Raw genomic sequence first — 19,591 nt, forward strand, 5'->3', positions numbered from 1 at the left:
GGCATGGCGTGGAAGCGGGGCCCTAGGGGTCACGGCTCTAGTGAAGGTCAGAGAGAGGGCAAGTAAGGACGTGACAGTCTGGGTGAACCCGGGATGGCACGAGACCGGGACAGGGTAGCGAGGGGGCCCAAAGGGTGGCTTGAGGGACACGTGGTGCTGGGTCGAGAACCTTCTGGTGAGATCCAGAAGGGGGGCGTGGCCGAAGGCGGAGCGTGGCCACGCTTGGGAGCATAAAAGGGAGGTCCCTAGAGCAATCGCGGCTGTCTGCTGGAATAGAACCTTCGGTGCTACGTCTCTTCAGTCTTCGGTCATCGGTCGTTACGCTCGGCATCGTGGGTCAGGCAGTGTGTTGCTGACCTCACTCGTGTGTGTAGTTACCCTGTTGGGGTCTAGTAACTGTGTACGTTTATGTAGAAACCCTGTTGGGGTGTTATAATGAACGTGTTGCCTCCAAAGTCAAGTGTGTGCCTCAGTGGAATCCACTACGCGTGTAATAACTAAATATACGGTGTTGTGTAACTTTCTAGGTTTTGAAATAAATAATAAAACGTATTTTACTATTATCGTCTGTCGGCCTTCAATAACTTTACTAACGTCTAGACTTCGGTTGTTTAGAAGGCCTGAATATAAAAATGTTCTCTTCTAAAACTGTCCCTGTTTGCATGGAAATTCAGAACCGAGGTGGTTTATATTCTCAGAGAATGAGAAATGTCCAATTTGCGGCTGTACTGCACATCTCGCTGGTGTGTGTGCTTGGGTTGTGCGGAGCGTACAGCCCAAAATCCCGGGCACACGTCAGGAGAAGCGAGCCGACATTGTTCCCACGTGTCTCGGCAGTGACATTACGTATTTATCTGGAATTATTAAAAAATGAAAGTGTCACGCTGCTCAGAATATATTATGGTTTCGAACATGGTGGTGAATGCCTGCAATCCAACTCTTTGCAGTAGGCTTGTGATAGTTTGCCCAGCCACAATTCATTGGCCAGGAGGCTGCAGTACACAAAGCAGCTTGTCACCTGTCTGCACGGTTTTCTTTGCGAGTGTGCAACGTTTTTTTTGGTTTGTCCTGGAAACGAACTTCCTTTTTTTGTTATCCCCCAGGGACGCTGCCGTGGTGTGATCGTTAGCCCACTACACTTGCAACCCAGACGTTCGATTCCATCCGCCTGCACGGCCATTGAAACGACAATGCAAGCCTGTTAAATCCCACTCACTGCCTCCATCCACCCAGTGGATAAAATGGATTCACCAGCACAGTGATTCGATCGGCAAGTCGTGTGTGGTGGGGAAAAGGGTCGGTACCCCCACCTCTTCCAAATGGGGAAGAGCGAGCCAAAAATCCCCCAGATGAGCTCTCTACGACTCTCTCTAAGTGCAGCAGTGGCGTGAGCAAGCATTGCAGACCTGCACCTTTGTCTTTGCCCAATATTTTTCCCACCTAAAACACTCACGAATGGAATCGGCCAAAACACCCCAATGCGAGATCCTCCTGAAAAAAGTGTTTTTCTGCATAAACAATGGGCATTGCTCGGCTTGTATGATTGTATTCGTCATTATTGGGTGTAAACTGGCGTTTCTTGAAAAAACACGTAAGCATCCGAGAGGCACTTATCTATGGGACCATTTTGCCACTATCAAGATATTGAATGATAATAGGCTTTACCATTTCTCGCATAAAAACAGGTGTTAAAATGTTCAAACACCAAATAGACATCTGTTACAAGGCATCAAGTCTGCATTAACCATATATACTTGTGGAAAAAATTCACAAATGTATGGCTATGTATGTATGTTGAACTTCCTTCACATGGTACGTAGCCAACCGTGCTAATCAGCGGTGTAATTAATGTATAGTTGGTGTTTGAACATCTTAATACCTTTATTCATGCGCGGAATGGTTAATAACTTTTTGGGTCGCCATGGTGGTGAGATGTTAACTACCATGCCTGGTATACAGGAGGTCGTGGAGTTTGCATGTTCTCTCCGTTGTCGTGTGGATATTTCTCCGGGTCCTCTGGTTTTTCACTCCAGATTTAGAATGAAGAGTATTTGGCTACTATACATTTCCACATGATACGCCACTTCATTGAGCTATGTTTTGTGGCCAGGTCGCTCCTGAAAAAGAGCTCTATAGCTCAGTGGGACTTACCTGGTAAAATGAATAATAGTTTACTTTTTTGTATCATCCAACAGACGCTCTTGTTTATTCAAAGTGTATTACCCACAATGACAGCGTGGAGTCAGTTTCACCAGTTAACCCAGCAGCATTCGCGAATGCAACTCAGATTGTTCTGTGTCCCTGTAGCTTGAAACATCACCAATTGGTAGTTCCCCTCTTTATAATTTAAATACAATTTTCTCCAGAGTTTTTACCAAAACGTTTGAATTTTTTTTTATATATATAAAATACTTAAAAGCAATATAAGAGGCCATGCGCTGCTGATGAGACTTATTTGCAACTGCTCCAGGGTTTTCCTGTTTGACCAAATTTTACAGGAAAACATTGGTCCAGCCCCATAGGCTGATGGTCTAAATTTTATTTGAACATTATGCAGAGGTGGACAGACTCTTGCCCGTTTATTTTGTAGGCTTGTGATAGTTCGAACAAAGACGGTCACTGCGTCGCTTTCAGATGCGCTCCTGCGGCCGTCTGGAACGCTGTTCTTTCCGATATTAGGAAGCCACTGGAGCTATGCACTTTTAAATCTGGACTGAAAAATTATTACTTTAGAACCGCTTTTTGTGTTTAGTTTGTTGTCCTTCCCCCGCACCTCCGATTCTCACGGTTGGCTACGTACGGTGCAAAAGAAGTTCAACATATATTTACATGTGCTTCATTCTCAATCCTCTGTGATAGCACGTAATAAAACATTGTACAATATAGATATTACAATTGAGTCTTCTGTAATTTGTGAATAAAATCAATCATCTTCAGTGGTGGCTGGGCGGCTTAGAGGTCAGAGTGCTGAGCTGGCACCGCTGAGATGCTGGTGATTAAACCGGGTTCACAAGTGAGATAAGTTGATGGTCTCTGCCTTGGTCACAGATGACTGCACAAAAAAACCCATCTTATTACATTCTGTTCTGCACATAATTTGTTTAAAGTCTACGTGGATGAACATTACTCTGTGTGGCAGAACAGGGGGGAAATGGCTGTGCTCTACTGTGTGAACCAGAACTCGCTTGAAGGGATCTTAGCAGTAGTTCTGTGATAGCTGCTTTCGTTGAGCATTCTCAAACAACTGCTGTCTATGACAGTTGCGAATGGGTTCTCGTTCCCAAGACATGCAACCGATTGCGCAATGGGGATAACATTTGTAAAATAACAACAAAAATTAAAGTCTCGGAGAAAAAACAAATCTATTTCGTTGCTGCCCCTTTCCCCACGTTGACGCTGCCACGTGCCGCCGCGTCTCACCGGCCGCAGGAGTCGTGCTGCAGAAGAGACGCGATTCCACCGCCGCGCCGATGTCGCCAAACAGCTCCCCTTCCTCCCGGTCGGCGTCGAACTTCCGCGGTGAGACGTGGGGGTGGGGGGCAGGTGGGTGAGAGCACCGAGGTCAGAGCAAATCGTTACGAGACAGGCAATCCGCCCAGCACAAGCGGCTGAGAGCGCGAGTCCTAACGATGACTCCGGTCCAATTTGCGTGTTCCACCTAAGCCTGAATGACAGCGACATCAAGCCGCAAGGCTCCGCAGGCAATCTCGCCAACATGTTTTACATATTTCTTTCATATGTGTTTTTGTAATGTATAGCACACGTCCACGTGTTCAGTTCATGTAGGTATATATTTAATTGGAATAAGACATTTCATGCTAGCTATCGCTCATTAAAATCCGAGCTTTGGTTTTTAAAAAGGAAAATTCTGACAAAACGTTAAATGTGGAGCCACATCATCCGCAGCATCGGTAATGAATCCACTGCTGGAAGCCATTTCCATCTCTTCACACAATCTTGCGATGTAACAATCCATCTAACACCCGCACACGAACTGATTTCATTGTTTCATCTCCGTGGCAGACGTCCCCTCGAGCACATTCCCTCCCTTGGATGCCATTCTGTCCTTACTTCTCGCCCACTGACCGTCATCCCCTCCTAGTGTTCTTAGGAATAAAATGTAAAAGACTTTCGCGGTCACCGTCAACTGCCAACGTAAATGCGCAGCGGCAGTGGTGTGTGTCGGCGGCGTAGCGAGCGGGCGAGCAGGCGGTGCGACTGCACCAGAACCCACAGTCCAGAAGGGCCCAAGTGCCGGGCTGTGACAAGGGCGGCGGCTGGGCAGGGACGAGGGCCCCATTTCATTCATGAGGGCCCATGCCAAGCAACACCGCGGTGGCTAGGAGATGTTAACTACCTCGCCTGGTGTACAGGAGGTCGTGGGTTTGATCCCGACCCTGATGCCTACTGTATATTTGGAGTTTGCGTGTCTCTCTCCCCATGGTCGTGTGGATTTTTCTCCGGGTCCTCCAGTTTTTTCCCTCCACATTTTAAAACGTGCATTTACAGTATTTGGCTGTTATACATTTTCACGTGATAAGCCACTTCGTTGAGCTATCATATGTAGCCAGGTGGTTTCTGAAAAAGAGCTACTGTATATTGCTCAGTGGGCCTTACCTGGTAAAACTCTGATGAGTGTGTTTGGCTACGTACTGTGCGAAAGAAGTTCAACATATATATACATACATAAATATTTGTTAATAGTTTAAAATGCAACTAAACCTAATCCAGCCCCGTGAGGTGCTGTGGGCACTGATCACAGCCACCACTCTGCTGCCTGCACACCAGTCATTGCTATTCCTTGCGACGTGGTAAAGTCTCTTAATGAGCACGAATGCAGGCAGGATCACGAGCTCACCCGTCTGCGTTTATAGTTTTGAGTCACTGGCATGCACTGCAATGGACAAAGCTGAACCACCACCACCCCCAAGGCATCTCTCCTCCCCCCACCCCCCTTGCCGGCCTCCCCTGCTCACGGTGAGGAGCAGGCCGCGTTCCTGGTAGTGCTGCACCAGCGGCACGGTGTGTTGGCGGAAGGTGGCGAGGCGGCGCTCCACGGCGCGAGGGTTGTCGTCCGGGCGGCCGTGCCGGTCGGCGCGCTCGCCCAGGCGCTGGCGGAGACGCTCGCTGGCGCACGCCAACAGGATCACCGCGTCCGGGGCTCCCACCTCGCCGTGTGGGTGGTGGGCGGGGGGGGGTGTGGAGGTCAAGGGGTCAGCTTAGAGGGCGGCTCACAGAAGGTCAGAATCACGGTGTCAGTTGTTTTAACGTCAATAGTGAAGCAAGAGGCGGATTGCGCAGAAGGTCGTCGTGCGAGACTCCGTGCTGTCGTTGTGAATGTTGGTTTTTATGGTTTCATTTCTATTAATGCATTCTATGCATAAATTACTAGCAAACATGAGCAGTCGCCATCCGCAAACAAACACCACTTCATGGAATAGAACACAGATGAGTTTTGCCGCAGCTCTTAGAACAAGACGAAGGCACATTCAGGATTCACGGAGCTCTCATTATCATCGCCCAAATCTCAATCGTGGCCTTGCCACGGGAATGCATCGACGAACACGTGATATATTTTGCTTTGTTGGTCTGAAACTGAAAAATGCTCCAAATGTGCAAGTTTGCTGCCAATTGCATGCGACCTGAGAGTTATTCAGAGAGGAATCTCCACACTCACACATACAGGGATAATTAAAGAGACGGTGCAGCCATACACACTGGGGTCCAAGGACTTGAATCCATTGTATTGAAATGGCAGGCAGCGATGTCACGCTGAAGTTTCTGCGAGTGCCATAATGGTGCACTTAGCCATAACTGTAAAGTATATGGTTCTCCTAAGTTTACATGAGCATATACATCGCAAGTATGCATACAAATATTATTCGGGACCTTCCAACTGTTCAGTGATAATAAATTATGATCTTGATGATGAATGCTGCTTTTGCAGCTACTGATGATGAGTTTATGATAATGATGATGCTGATTATGATGCCCCTAATAATAATGACGATGATGCCCCTGATGGTTATGATGATGCTCCAACGAATTATATATATATATTTTTTTTAATGCTCCCGCTATTTATTGTTTCTCCAAATGATGATGATGATGCTTACGATGATTGTGACGATGATAATGATGCCACTTCTGTTGAACATGATGGCATTACCGTTGTTGTTGTTGTTGATGAGCGTCGGGATGAAGAAAACACGAGGCCGGTGGCCACTCACCTGCTCCTCAAAGGCCAGAGCTTGTGAAATCTCTCGGGGGAAGCCATCGATAACGAAACCGGGGGCGTCCGGGTTCTGCAGGAAGTGTTGCTTCAGTTCCCAAATTGCCGTCTCCTGGACGACCAAAGGAACAGCAGAGCGGTGAAAGTCGTGGACCATCCGAGAGGAAAGGGGACCGACCGAGAGTGGCGTTACCAAACGAGCGTGGAACCTGTAACGTAACCGCACTCCCAACAGTCTCAAACGTCATCTGTCCGATGCAACTCATCTTACACGAATTTTTGTTACAATGTTAATTTATGTTCACTAAACAATTGTTTTTATTTTACCAGGTAAGGCCCACTGGGTTATATAGCTCTTTTTCAGAAGCGACCTGGTCACAAATGATTGTGCAACGAATTGGCTTTAATATCCTGTAGAAATGCATATCAGCCAAATACCCTAAACGCATGTTTCTAAATGTGGAGGGAAACCCAGAGACGTGGAGTAAAATCCACACGACCACAGGGAGAACATACCAACTCCAAATACGCAGCAGGCATCAGGGTCAGAGTCAAACTCGCGACCTCCTGTACATCAGGCCACGGTAATTAACATGTCACCACCTCGACACGGGGTCGTATTTTAGATGTCTCCTGTGATGTGGTGGTTTTTACACTACTTTCCATTTAGTTGTTTTTGCTTTGATTTTATTGTAATTATGTTGACCCGTACCTCCGATTAGCATGGCTGGATATGTACGGTGCGAAAGAAGTTCAACATACATAAAGACCCAGGCCACTCTTGAAAATGAGACTTCTTTATCTCTTGAGTTCTCATTTAGTAAAACAAATAAACTTTAACGTGAACTTGTGCTAATGACATGGATGATTCTGATTGAAACAATGACTGTCATTGGAATGTACTCGCCATAGGAACATGGAATCACAGGTCCATTATTATGAGTTGTTTTTAGAATTATAATCTGGGAATATCTCGATTCCGATATCTCCTCTCGGTCACCTGCGGAGCGAGCTCCCCCTTGGATATGATCTGGGCGATGAGCCTCCACTTGCGGTTGCTGGGCGCTCTCTGCAGCACGTGCTGACGCAGCACCTCTCCGAGCGACACGCACAGCAGCCCGTAGCGCTCGCTCAGCTTGCGGCTCTGCGTGCCCTTGCCGCTGCCCGGTCCACCTGGCGGTCATCATCAACACCGATACCAATGAGTGACGCCACCTGGAGCCCACGTGAAGTGTCGAAGGCTCGCTGCTGGCAGGAGATCATCACAGGACAGACCCAGGTGCCATGGGCTGATTGACTGAGATCACTGGCAAACGCACGCCGTGCAGCCGACTGTCCCCACTTGCTGCACTGTATCCATCGGCGCTCCTCTCGTTGTTGCGAGCGTCACTCTCCTGCCCTCGTTACTGTTGGAGGGCGACTGCCTCCAACTGACCAGTAGCGTCCTTCACGAGCCTCATTGTCACACACACACAAGTGAACGCTACCACCAATAATAATACTTTCATAGCTCCCCATAATGCTGCACAAGAATTATGTACATAGACCAAATCACATACACAAGCACTACCAAGCAAATGGAAGCCCGATTAGCAAGCAAAATATTAAATTAATGAACAAATTAAGAAATTACACCAAAACAAAAAGTACAAACAATAAACCAAGTCATTACAACAAAGCTGAATATAAAAATATATTCTGATAATAATAAACTCACCACATTCATCAATACTAACACCACGTATGTAGCCTTGAAAGTAAAACATTTACGGTAGTAGGTGACGTTTCAGGCGTCGGCCCTTCTTCAGCGCTTAGTAGCCTCCAAGGTAGGTTGCACCTCTGCCAGTTTGAACCGTGCCGGTTCTCGACAGCGCACTTGGCTAGACGGCATGCATCCTGGTCCGGCCCAGACAGCCCCGGTGATTTCAGAAAAGCTGTCTCAGTGTCCCCCCCCACCCCACTCCCTTTCCCCGAGAAGAGCTTTGGTGAAAATCGTGACCTCTGGATTGCAAGTCCAGTCAGTGTGCTACCCATTATACCGCTGCAGCATCAGTGGCTTAATGCTCGTTGAGGAATCGCTCCACATGTTCCTTGGCGAGATCAGCGAGGCATTGTGGTTCATTTGTGTTGCGAGCACTTTGCGTGTGATGCCATCGGGAAGACGACAGTGGAGCAGTCATTGGCATTCTGGGCTATGAACGACGCAGTGACCCGAGTTCGATTCCTGACCACAGCAAACAAGAGCGGCGAGTGGCGTCCGATTCGGTACGAGCCCTTGCACCTCACAGACCCGTAGTGACGAGCATGGGGAAGCATGTTCACGGTGGTGTGAGGAGGCCTTCATCCAGCAGTGGATTGGCACTGTAAGTTATTGTTTTTGTCACGCCGTGATTCAGCAAGTGATTGGTGGCTGGCAAGACACTGGGCAGTTTCCACTGCTCTGCCAGTGTTTGTGGATGCCACTGAAATTAATCAAATGAAGGTTAAAAATATATTAATTATATAAAAGGTCAACAGTAAGCTCTGAACAAGCAGATAGCTGCTGGAATGTGCACATTGCCTGTCCGCCAATGAGTTTAAACAACAACAACAACAAGTTTAAGTAATCTGCTGTCGTGTCTAAACTGCACTCGCATGTCAATAGGCTCTACAAAGATGAGACCGTGCAAGACGATGATTTGTGTGTGGTGATTGAAACAGGCCGACGGCCTCGTGCTCCCCTGGGGGACTGGTGGTCACGCCCCGCGCTCTGATTACATATCAACGTCGAGCAGCCGCAACGGGAGTCGTAAGTCATCGGATGTCCAAGTGGATCAACAAAACACGCAATGCGTGCATTCATGAATAACAGTGTGGCCTTAGAAGTTAACATATGTTACAGGCGACGTTTCGGGCAATGGCCCTTCTTCATAGCACATTAAAATGGTTGGCAAGCATGTTACCAGGTTTCGTTAGAGCAGGACATCATTTTGACTGAACCAAACAATTATTTATTTTGCCAGGTAAGGCCCACTGAGCTGTATAGCTCTTTTTCAGAAGCGACCTGCCCACAATTGGTAGGTCAACGAAGTGGATTATCGTGCGGAAATTTATAGCAGCCAAATACTCTGAACGCGTGATGTTTATAAATCTGGAGGGAAAAACTGGAACTAGAGAAAAATCCACGCGACCACGTGGAGAAAATGCAAACTCAAAATATACAGCAGCAGACGTCAAGGGTCGGGATCGAACCCACGTCCTCCTGCATACCAGGTGAGGAAGTTAACGTCTCCTAGCCACCACGGCACCCTGAATTTGAGTTTGAGTGCACAAGTAAGACGCTGAGTATGACGAGTGAGCATCAGCTAGGCCACCATCAGATAGCATGATAATGGAACTCAGCCGCTCAAGATTTGCAGTTGCAGTCAGATCATTATCTGCAGCAACTCGATTCGGACAGAAAAATCCATGGACAATGACATGGATATCTTCAGATATTTAAACGCTTAGAGAATACATTTCTCGGGAACAACACAGGCCGTATATTTTAACGATCCAGCTTTACAGAGCTGTATTGTAGTTCTCATATCCTTCAATTAACCAGGAGATTAAATATAGAAAACCAAACTAAGGCATATTTAATATTCTTGGCTTTCTCTGTCGTGGCATCTGAAAGTGAACACATCAATAACATATCAAGGTCTGCCCAATTGGCAGTAAAAACTGATATGTGCTGGCGCTTCTATAGATACCTTAATACAACGCAGTAATATCGTTCACATTCTCACATTGCCCTGTTTTTACATCCTCCAGATGGATTTAAACTTCTTGAGAGTGTACAAATCTACACAGCATGCCCTGGAGGGTTCGCAATTGGCGGCCACGACATTTGCACGTGTAAATAAATACGATGCTCACGATGATAATATATTCCTCATGAATGATGTATGTCACATTCATGGTTGAGTGTCTCGCCACGAGGGTCCACGCCAGAGCAGTCATCTCACAAGCACAATGGCGCAAGTCCAACGCCTGCTGCTGACGACGTGTTGTTGTCCAGACTATTGTCGCGTTATACGACTAGCCGAGTAATCAATCTGATAATCGATAATCGATCGCATATACACTCAATTTATTTGGCGACTTATTTTATGTCACTGCATCGCGCGCTTTCAGATGCACTTCTGCGGCCGTCTGGAACGCTCTTCCTTCCCTTATTAGGAAGCCACTGGAGCTATGCATTTTTAAATATAGATTGAAAACGTATTTCTTTAGAACTGCTTTTTGTGTTCAGTTTGTTGTCTTTCCCCTGCACCTCCGATTAGCCACGGTTGGCTACGTACGGTGCGAAATAAGTTCAACATACATACGTGCTGTGTTCGTACTATTGTGCCGTATTGATGTTCTATACAGAAGGCCAAATTGTCCAAAGTATTGCATGATATATATTTTTTGTTTGAAGGATCAACCGGGTCTGAAGGAAATCATTAATTCTATCCGAGTGCCAGACCGGGGCTCAAACCCAGGGATTGAGACACTGGCCTGGGCATCAGATTCCATAAAGACACCCACCCCTGCACTCGAACCTAACCCGGACTCCAATCCAGGATTGCAACTTTGCTGGTGCCGGTCCATTAAATAATAATTAAATACCAAAATCTGTAGTTATGTTTGGGTTAAACGCTTGAATAGAAACATTACATGTTTGACAAGCTACATAATCTAATTATGCCAAGCGACATAATCTAATTAGGTTAATAGAATGATTCCAATTAACATGATTGCATTACTGTAGTGCTAATTAGAATGTAGTGCCAATTAAAATGATGAGCTTTGTTATGTTTACCCCGAATCTCTGTGTTGTGTCGATTCATTGGTGCCTGGGCTGTAATACCCCTCCCGTCTCTCTATACTGCCGGGAGCTCACGCAACACAGAATCTCGTGACGCCAGCGACATGGCATGACAGCCTCTTGTACCACTCACTTCAGATTCTGCTTTAGAATCAGAAGATGTATTTATCATGGAGGAATCCGATGGGCTATAAAGCTCTTTCTTGTTTACAGATGAGCACGGCGCCGCTCGCCACAAACGTGAGGAGCACCTAGCCTGGCACGGGAGCCCTGGCGCATCACCGCCACTAGCGTGCCAAAATAGTCGTTGTTGTTGTGATACAAAATAGTTGTTGTTGTGAGTACGTTCCCGAGTTCGTTTGCATCTCTCATTTCCCGCTCCTCCAATCAGCACGGTTGGCTACGTACGGTGCGAAAGAAGGTTCAACACACATGCATACAAAAAGAGTCTTCGTAGTAAATGTGGCTTTCTTGTTATTCATCTTAAATGTCATATTACTAATACTTGTTATCACGTGACCTAGAACTGCCTCGCCTGGGGGGAATTGAGCGCAGGACTTACGAGGGACAGCTGATGCACCACCACCACCACAGGGGGTGGTGGTGGTGCATGAGTTGAGGGACAGCTGAGCCGGATTGGAAGCCCCCGTTGTCTCTGCGAGCTCGCGGCGTCGCCCTCACCGATGACGAAGACGAGCCTGGGGCGCGGGCGGCCGCGTTCGAAGACGTCGAGCTCCTGCGAGAGTTCGCCCGTCTCCGTGAGGCCCGTGTCGCTCTCGATGGAGAACTGCTGCTGGATGGGGGGCAGCCGCCGGAAGCCGCGCAGCCCGGCCACGGGGGGCTCTGAGAGGGGGCGGCGGGGGGGGGGCACCGTGTAGTCGTCATCAATACATCGTCATCAATACATCGTCATCAGTGCATCGTCATTATCAACACATCGTCATCAACACATCGTCATCAAAACATCGTCATCAACACATCGTCATCAATACATCGTCATCAGTACATCGTCGTCATCAATACATCGTCGTCATCAATACATCGTCGTCATCAATACATCGTCGTCATCAATACATCGTCGTCATCAATGCATCGTCATCAGTACATCGTCTTCATCACTCGGCCCCGTCATCAGGGGCTCTGAGAGCGTGAACGGCATCTTCATCATCGTCGTCGTCCACATCGCTTCGTCACCATGCACCTCCGATTAGCACGGTTGGCGACGTACGGTGCGAAAGAAGTTCAACATACAGACATCAACCATCACGCAGCAGGCACGACATCATCATCGTTACCACCATCACTCCCGTGAACTGTCACTATTGCCAGTGTCACCGACCCATCGTCACAGTCATCATCATCATGAGTTAAACATCATCACTCTTGCCACCATCACGCACGCATGATCCCCATCACCACCACCACATCGTCACCACCATCACTACCAGTTTTTAAACATGGCTGTTACCACCATCACCACCACTATTCCCATCATTATTTTTCTCATGACTACCTATCGCATCAACGCTTTGATTTTTACAATAATAATACAGATAAACAACCAGGGTGCTGCATAAAAAAAACATGTCATACATTGCTATGATAATATTATGCCGAAAACTTAAGAAAGATCACAAGAATCACTGGCGATGCATGAGGGCACTGCTAACACAACAGCAGCACGCACACTCAGGGCACTCTGGCATTGCTGCGTGATTTACAATCCATCTGAAGCATGAAGGCCATGTGAGACATCGCTTTTAAAACACATGCACTGTCGGTCATCACTCTTTCAGACATAGTTTAGAATCTAAAATATATTTTAATGCGTGCAAGGACCACTGCACATAATTGTTAGATCATCACTGAATCGTACAGCTCAGCCGGGCCACTTCCCATGATATTTCTCCCCACTTTGTCTTAAGTCCCCCGACTCGTTTCGTCAAAACTGACCGATGAAAACACATCCCTAATTCTAGATTTGAACACACATCCCCTGCATTAATCAGCTGCATGCTCAGCTCGAACTCCTCCTGACAGCCCCTACACACGCCAAGGTATCATCATAGAACCAGTGGGAAGTCCTTCCTCCTGTCCGACTGACAAACGCATCTCTCTGCCGCAGCAGGCGCCTGCCGTGTGGCCAGCCCCACTCCGCGCCCCGCCCACTCTGGAAACAGACGCTGCTCGAGGAGGCCCTTTGCACCCTCATCTCTCCTCACCCATTTTCCCGGTATTGCCCGTTACTCTTCCTCTTATTTCTCAGTCTTTCCCTTCTCTCTTCCTTTCCCAAGTCCTCCTCCTGTCGCCATCCATTACATCATTGGCTCTTGACCCCCTTCCCGCGGAGTGCCAGCGGTAATAAGTGGCGGGTGGCACCAACTTCCACTGGTATCAGAATCAGAATATGTATTTACACTGCAGGGGGAATCCGATGAGCTATAAAGCTCTTTTTCACAGATGTCCAGTAGGGGCGGTCCTAAAGTTACAACAACAAGCTATACAAAAACACGATAGGAGTGCAAAGTATAGGGAAGGTAAGAAAATCATCTACAAATATAGATATCGATGATTTGAAGCTTTCGTGACTGCAGGAATCCATTCTCTCTGGATCTTTCGGTAAAGTCACGTGGGTAGAAATAATAATAATAAAATAAAGCACGACGTTTCGGTCGCAACACAAACGGCCGTCTTCAGGTGAGAAACATGATCTGATGTTGTGGATTTATATAGGCACGGGAGGGGGGAGGAAGAGTTTGGCTGTAGACGGCCGCTTGTGTTGCGACCGAAACGTCGTGTTTTATTTTATTAGTTTTTCTACCCACGTGACTTTACCGAGAGAACCAGAGATTATGTATATCTCGACGTTTATTTTACCAGCTAAATCCCACTGAGTCACGAGCTTCTTTCCAGAAGCAACCTGCTACCAACGCAGCAGCTCCAGGCTGAGCGCAATGACGCGTCGCTCGAGCCCGCTACGGCCTCATCATCATCGTCGCCGTCGTCCAAGCGAACGACCGCGCCGCTTGCCGTTGCGTAGGAAGGGCTTCCTGGGCGCCTGGCTGCCGTGCAGCGGGGGCAGGCAGCGCTTCTCCGGGGCCTCCTGGGCGCCGATGGCCCCGGGGCTTCCACCGCCACCGCCGGAGCTCGCTCCGCCCTGCGCCGAGCTGCCGCCCGCCTCTCGCGCACCTCGCAGGTAGCTCTCCAGGTAGCTCACGGGGTCGTCGGGCCGGGCTTGGATGAGACCCGTCAGCATGCTCTGAGCACGGCCACGGGGGGCGGTGGGGGGGGGTTACTGAGAGAGAGAGGCCGCGGTCGTTCCATCGCGAGATGCGATTCGTAGGTGAGCACAGGTATCAGGTAAAAGTGATGTTGATGAACGATGATGATCAAAATAGTGTTGTTGGGCTTCGTTCATTCCCGTTGGCAGTCCCAGATCATGGGTGGAAATGTCACATAAGACAATCACAATAATTCGAATAACGTACTATATAGCCCTGTCAATTCACTACGGGAGGAAGGCATCCTCGCACTGTCAGTCATGGGGGTTTTATTGGCCATACTTCACCACGCTGGTCAGTGCTGGCTGGTGCAGAGGGGCCCCCGGACCAGATGTCCTTCTCTGCTGATGATGATAACCATGGACAGAAATTAAATTAAGGTCACTGGCATCATCATGCAGTGCACTAAACTACGATGCCTCGTGTTGATTACATTATATGCAAATAATCTAAAATCGTAATTTCCTCTACATTTTAAACGGTGGGAAATATTTTTTTTTTTTTAAGAGTGAGATAGATACTGCACTTGTGTTCAATGGAGTTAAAGCCACAGAGATTTACAGCTGCCCAATGAGCATTGAGCCATTGATGCTCATCTCCCATTGACAACCCTCAGCCAGTGGTGGGAATTCAACATTACTATGGCGGGGGTGTGTCTGTCCATTGGACGACCACTGTTCACTTCCTCGCAAATTGGTGCTTACTTTATCGACCACAGAAGGATAATGGGCCGAGTCAACGCCCCCAATCAGGATTTGAACTCACACCCTTCCGGCTGCGAGCCGCTCGTTTCTACCGCCAATCAACTCAGCCACGATGGAGGGTAAGGCTTTAACGTATGAAATAAATAAATAACCCGAATAAAATACAAACCAATATGAAACTGCGTTTTCCATTCTTCCCACTGTGACACAGACAGAGCGCGCCTTGAGCATCGATCCCACCTGTTAATCAGCGCTAACCATACACGTACATACAGTTGCTCCCCAGTGGCACTGAATTAATGAATGGAGCTTTGCAGCCAGCGGAGTCCCCCTGACAGCGAGTGCATCGTTAGTAAGGAAAACACCTGGGAATAATGCAGAAGCACATGTTAACGCAGCACGGAAATCGCACCGTCGTAAGGACACGGACTACTATTGCCGAGTTCAGAAATGTATTGCTCATTGATATTGTGGGAAGATGCATGTTGTTGTACAACCCTCGGTAAAACAGCGAGGCATCGAACCCACAAACCCCTTCTGAAAATGCCTTTGGCGAAGAAGGGGGGCGGGGGGGGGTAGCCACAGAGATTAAAAGGAAAACGACAGAGATAGGCACAGACGATCTTCCTGAGTAGATCGCAAATTGCTCAGCTCACAATGAGCAAGAGCGCCGCAGAGTCCCGAACGCTCACCTCGAAGAGCTGTGGGATTTGACGCTGGGCCAGATAATCCCTGGCGTCTCCACCTGCCATCGCCACCGCCACCGCTGCCTCCTCTCGCCGCTCGTCCACCCGGAGCGAGGTCTCGCCCAGTCCGCTCCGCGCTCCGCGCACGCGACGACTCCGCTCGCTGCGCGCGGACGGCGGCGCTGTGAATTTTTTATTCCTTCGGATTTTTTCCTCCCTCTCTCTCGCTTTTCGCACCCGCCTCTGCTGCGCCGACGTCTTTGGTTGCGTTGCCCTGCGGTCCCCTCCCCGGCACGGCTGCTGTGAGAGTCGCTATATCTGGCTGGCAGGCTATTTCACCGCGCGAATGTATTGCTAATTGGTTGTCTGGATGCGTTGATCTCTAATTGCCTTACGCATTTTCCCGTACCCTATTCTTAACCGGTCTGCGTATAGGTCTTTATATCCGACTGCCTTAGCTATTCCACTCTGGAATGTCTAAGTAATTGGCTGCCCTGCTAAACTGAAGCCTACGTGTCTTGATAACTGACTGTCTGCCGATACCACATTCTAAACATCCTCTTAATTTCCGGTTACCCTTTTCCCCCACCCGGTCACAGTTAAGGTTTATACGTTTGGCTATCAAGCGATTTCACGAAGAGGATGTTATTCCAATTGCTCGCCCGGCTACGTCCCCGTTCCAGATGTCACGCAGCCCCAGGACCAGCGACGAGTCCAGTGCACCTCCAGCCCACGTGGGTGTGCATCTGACATCAACCCTCTTCTCTCCTCGCTGTTGGATGCCCGCTTATGTTTTGCTATTTTATATCACTGTTTTATCTTGGGAGGGTGTGTGTGCGGAGTGTTTGGGTGTGTGTTATTATCTGTTTGCGTAAACCTTCCCCATCTGCCTCCACAGCTCACCTCGTCTCATCTCCTGCCTCGACGAAAGTAAAAAAAGAGCACGTGGGATGGGGGGGGGCGACGGCGTGAGCTCTCTAATAGCGACGTACGCGGCCACGCCACGGGAAGCCACAGATCAGACGGGGGACGAACTTCAAAGTTGCTGAAAGGTCGGCGGAGCAACGGCGAGGCACGTGTCCCACATCATTACGCTGATCCGTACCCAGCCACAAAACCTCGCGGTGAATTCGCGAAGTGTTCCTCCCTTCCACAAGAATCTCTCCGATTTTTCCTCGGCAGATACAAAATGAACACCATGACACGACAGCCTACCTCAAAGAGGCCTCGTCATGGTAATAAGTATAACCCGTAAAAACAAAGTTTTTCACTATAAATCCTTTATATGCGTGGCAGCGAACTTAATATAAAGGATTTAAAAATATATTCGCCTGTGGAGGACGCGGGGATCGATCCCGCGACCTTTGGCATGGGAAGCGAGGGCGCTACCAACTGCGCTACTCCGCCACGGCCTGTGGAGGGGTTACGCTCTGGGCTCTTACACTCTGACGTTCAGCCAAAGCCATGAATGCGTTCTATTTGAATATATGTAAAATAATTATTTTTTGCCTAAAAAGTGTAAAATTTTGGGAATTTTTTTTCACGAACAATAATTGTCTGGCACAACGAGTCTGTGTGGAAAATGTCAGCTCGATTGGATCACGGGAAGTGGGTTAAAAAACGACCGAAAGATTTGCACGGTCCTAAGCAAGCAAGCAAGCACGCAAGCAAGCAAGCAAACACGCGAACTTAATATAAAGGATTTAAAAAGGGCACCGATTGATTAATTGCACGATTGATTGGGCAGATCAGTGCCCTCCCAATCAAAGCATTATCACTAAAGGTTATACTGTATTTTTAAATGACACATTTTGCAAGATGCCTAATTTATTCCCCTGTAAATGTATGTTTTTTACGTCCACACCCCAGTGTGGACTTTAAAACCCCTGTGCTCCCCATTTGAATAGCAGATTAATTCCAAGGCCTATATCTTACATTGGAAAATTACCAACATAACCTAATAATCATAAGATATAAACCATATTCAGTTGCTAAAGAAAGCCCGAGTACATGGAGCGAAACGTCAGACATCATGCCGAACAACAAGCTGTATGACCCGAAAACAAGCAAGAGAGTTGTGCAGCACAACTAAACAATAGAAATAAAACTACTTTTGTTAATGAACTGTGATTTAACATACTTAGAGACCACATACAAGAATTCATCTCAAACCCGACTTCACAGACGATTAAGGATTTTGTGAAAATATCACATTTTACCTTGGTAGATGTATTAAAAGCCTGAACAACCTTTAACCGCACAATTGAAAGCTCCAATGTGAAATACAACGGATTTTTTCCCTTCCTGCCCTCAATTCGTTTAATTTCTGGGAAGAGGCAGTGTGGCCAAATGAAACGTGTCGAGAGATGCGAAGATGATTCTCGACTCCAGAGGGACCCGCATGTGGCGTGGGCTGTGTCAGAATAAATTTTGAAATAAAATTTCATGAAATTCCACGGATAGATTATTGGTTCTCTAAAGTACACACTGAAGACCAAAGAGAAGGCATTTTCAGAACTAATTTATCCAATAATGTGGTATTTTTATTAATGTTTCATCTGTTCTCTATACCCTTTCTGCCTGCGTCCAATGTTAATGTTGGAATAATGTAATCATAATTTACAGCCCTTTGTCAATCCGCTGCTATGTAATTTCAAGGGGATTGTTTGGATATGCTTCGGCACACTTGGTCAGTGCAGGGATTTGTGAACAGGGGGACCCCAGGGCCAGTTGAGATATCACTCATACGCGTTTGATTTGTAGAAATCCGGCCACATCTGTGTCGTTAAAACCCACCACATGTTTTAGCCACATTATATATTCTTGTTTACAAGCGTTTATCGCACAAATTATTTTTGATTCGGCTAACCGGCAAAATGAAGACCAATTCTCGCGACAAAATTTGTATCTAATTGCAAAAATTTAGTTGTGGTAATTGTACTTCAACTCACGTAACCTAACCCCCCAAAAAATGTATGCAAACACCTACGCGTTCAATTGTAGCAATGAAGCCAGGCAATGATGCTCTGTGCCAGCTGGCGCAATGCTTTCACTTGCATGACGCACATCGAGAGGGTTGCGAGTTCAAATTCCAGTTGGGGACAACTCTGCCGAATCATCCCCTTGGGGCTCATTAAAAAGAGTCGCCACCCTTGCGGGAAAGTCATCAGTGGTTGTCGCGTGGACTTACTTTCCTCTGCCAGAGGAATGTGGGATTTCCACCACTGTCTCAAGGTGTCTGAATAGAAGACGACAACAATACCCGCCAATCGCCACGAAGCGGCAGTGACGTCACCACGGCGCTTGTGCCAGGCTAGGTGCACTCCGAGGCCACGTGGAGTGTCAAAGGCTCGCTGATAGGAGGTCACGGGACAGACCCAGGTGCCATGGGTTGACTGAGATAACTGGCAGATGAATTTGAGATAATCACTGCCGTACACACGCGTGGAATCGACAACCCATGTTTTACCTTGTTTTTAACAAGGTTAAATAAAACATTGAAGAAAACACAAGCACATTACACGCCCAGTTCTTTGAATCAAATTCAAATGCGTGACAAAGCAATGAGCTGGAACGAAAATAATGAATACAAAATGTGATTTCGCCATTTTTATTAAGCACAGCCAACACTGACGGAGCAGCGATGAACATCAACCACACAACAACCCGTCCTAAATCACCATCCCCCCCCCTACATTTGTGAGAGGCGCTTTTAGCATCTGTTAAAGTCAGCAATTACGAGCACTTTTACGACCGCGGTTGCGGTTAAATTTGTTTTTCAAATTAGCTGTGAAATTAATTACGAATATGATGATAATGATGATAACTGCTGGCTTTCCTCGGCCACACGTGTGTTG

At 47.6% G+C, this 19,591-nt stretch overlaps 1 protein-coding gene across 1 annotated transcript; it reads right to left on the reverse strand.

Moving 5' to 3' along the window:
* Positions 1 to 3,329: 3,329 nt before the first annotated feature.
* LOC144733978 (adenylate kinase isoenzyme 5-like) lies at positions 3,330 to 15,829 on the reverse strand. Its single transcript, XM_078616006.1, has 7 exons — positions 15,705 to 15,829; positions 14,079 to 14,322; positions 11,745 to 11,906; positions 7,233 to 7,405; positions 6,231 to 6,344; positions 4,977 to 5,168; positions 3,330 to 3,511 (listed from the first exon to the last, which is right to left on the reverse strand). Exons 1-7 carry the CDS (start codon positions 15,798 to 15,800, stop codon positions 3,338 to 3,340), a joined length of 1,155 nt encoding a protein of 384 aa, XP_078472132.1. The 5' UTR covers positions 15,801 to 15,829; the 3' UTR covers positions 3,330 to 3,337.
* Positions 15,830 to 19,591: the final 3,762 nt, after the last annotated feature.

Source organism: Lampetra planeri, chromosome 49 (assembly GCF_965212315.1).
Source record: "Lampetra planeri chromosome 49, kcLamPlan1.2.h2, whole genome shotgun sequence".
In the NCBI taxonomy this organism is placed as follows: Eukaryota; Metazoa; Chordata; class Hyperoartia; order Petromyzontiformes; family Petromyzontidae; genus Lampetra; species Lampetra planeri.

Excerpts from the sequence above, each read along its gene's own strand:
- LOC144733978 (XM_078616006.1), bottom strand. The coding sequence starts at position 15,800 with ATGGCAGGTGGAGACGCCAGGGATTATCTGGCCCAGCGTCAAATCCCA. Across the intron at positions 14,323-15,704 it reads CTGCGGCGCTCTTGCTCATT|AGCATGCTGACGGGTCTCAT; the intron begins GTGAGCTGAGCA and ends GGCCGTGCTCAG. Across the intron at positions 3,512-4,976 it reads AACGCGGCCTGCTCCTCACC|TTCGACGCCGACCGGGAGGA; the intron begins GTGAGCAGGGGA and ends TCACCGCGGAAG.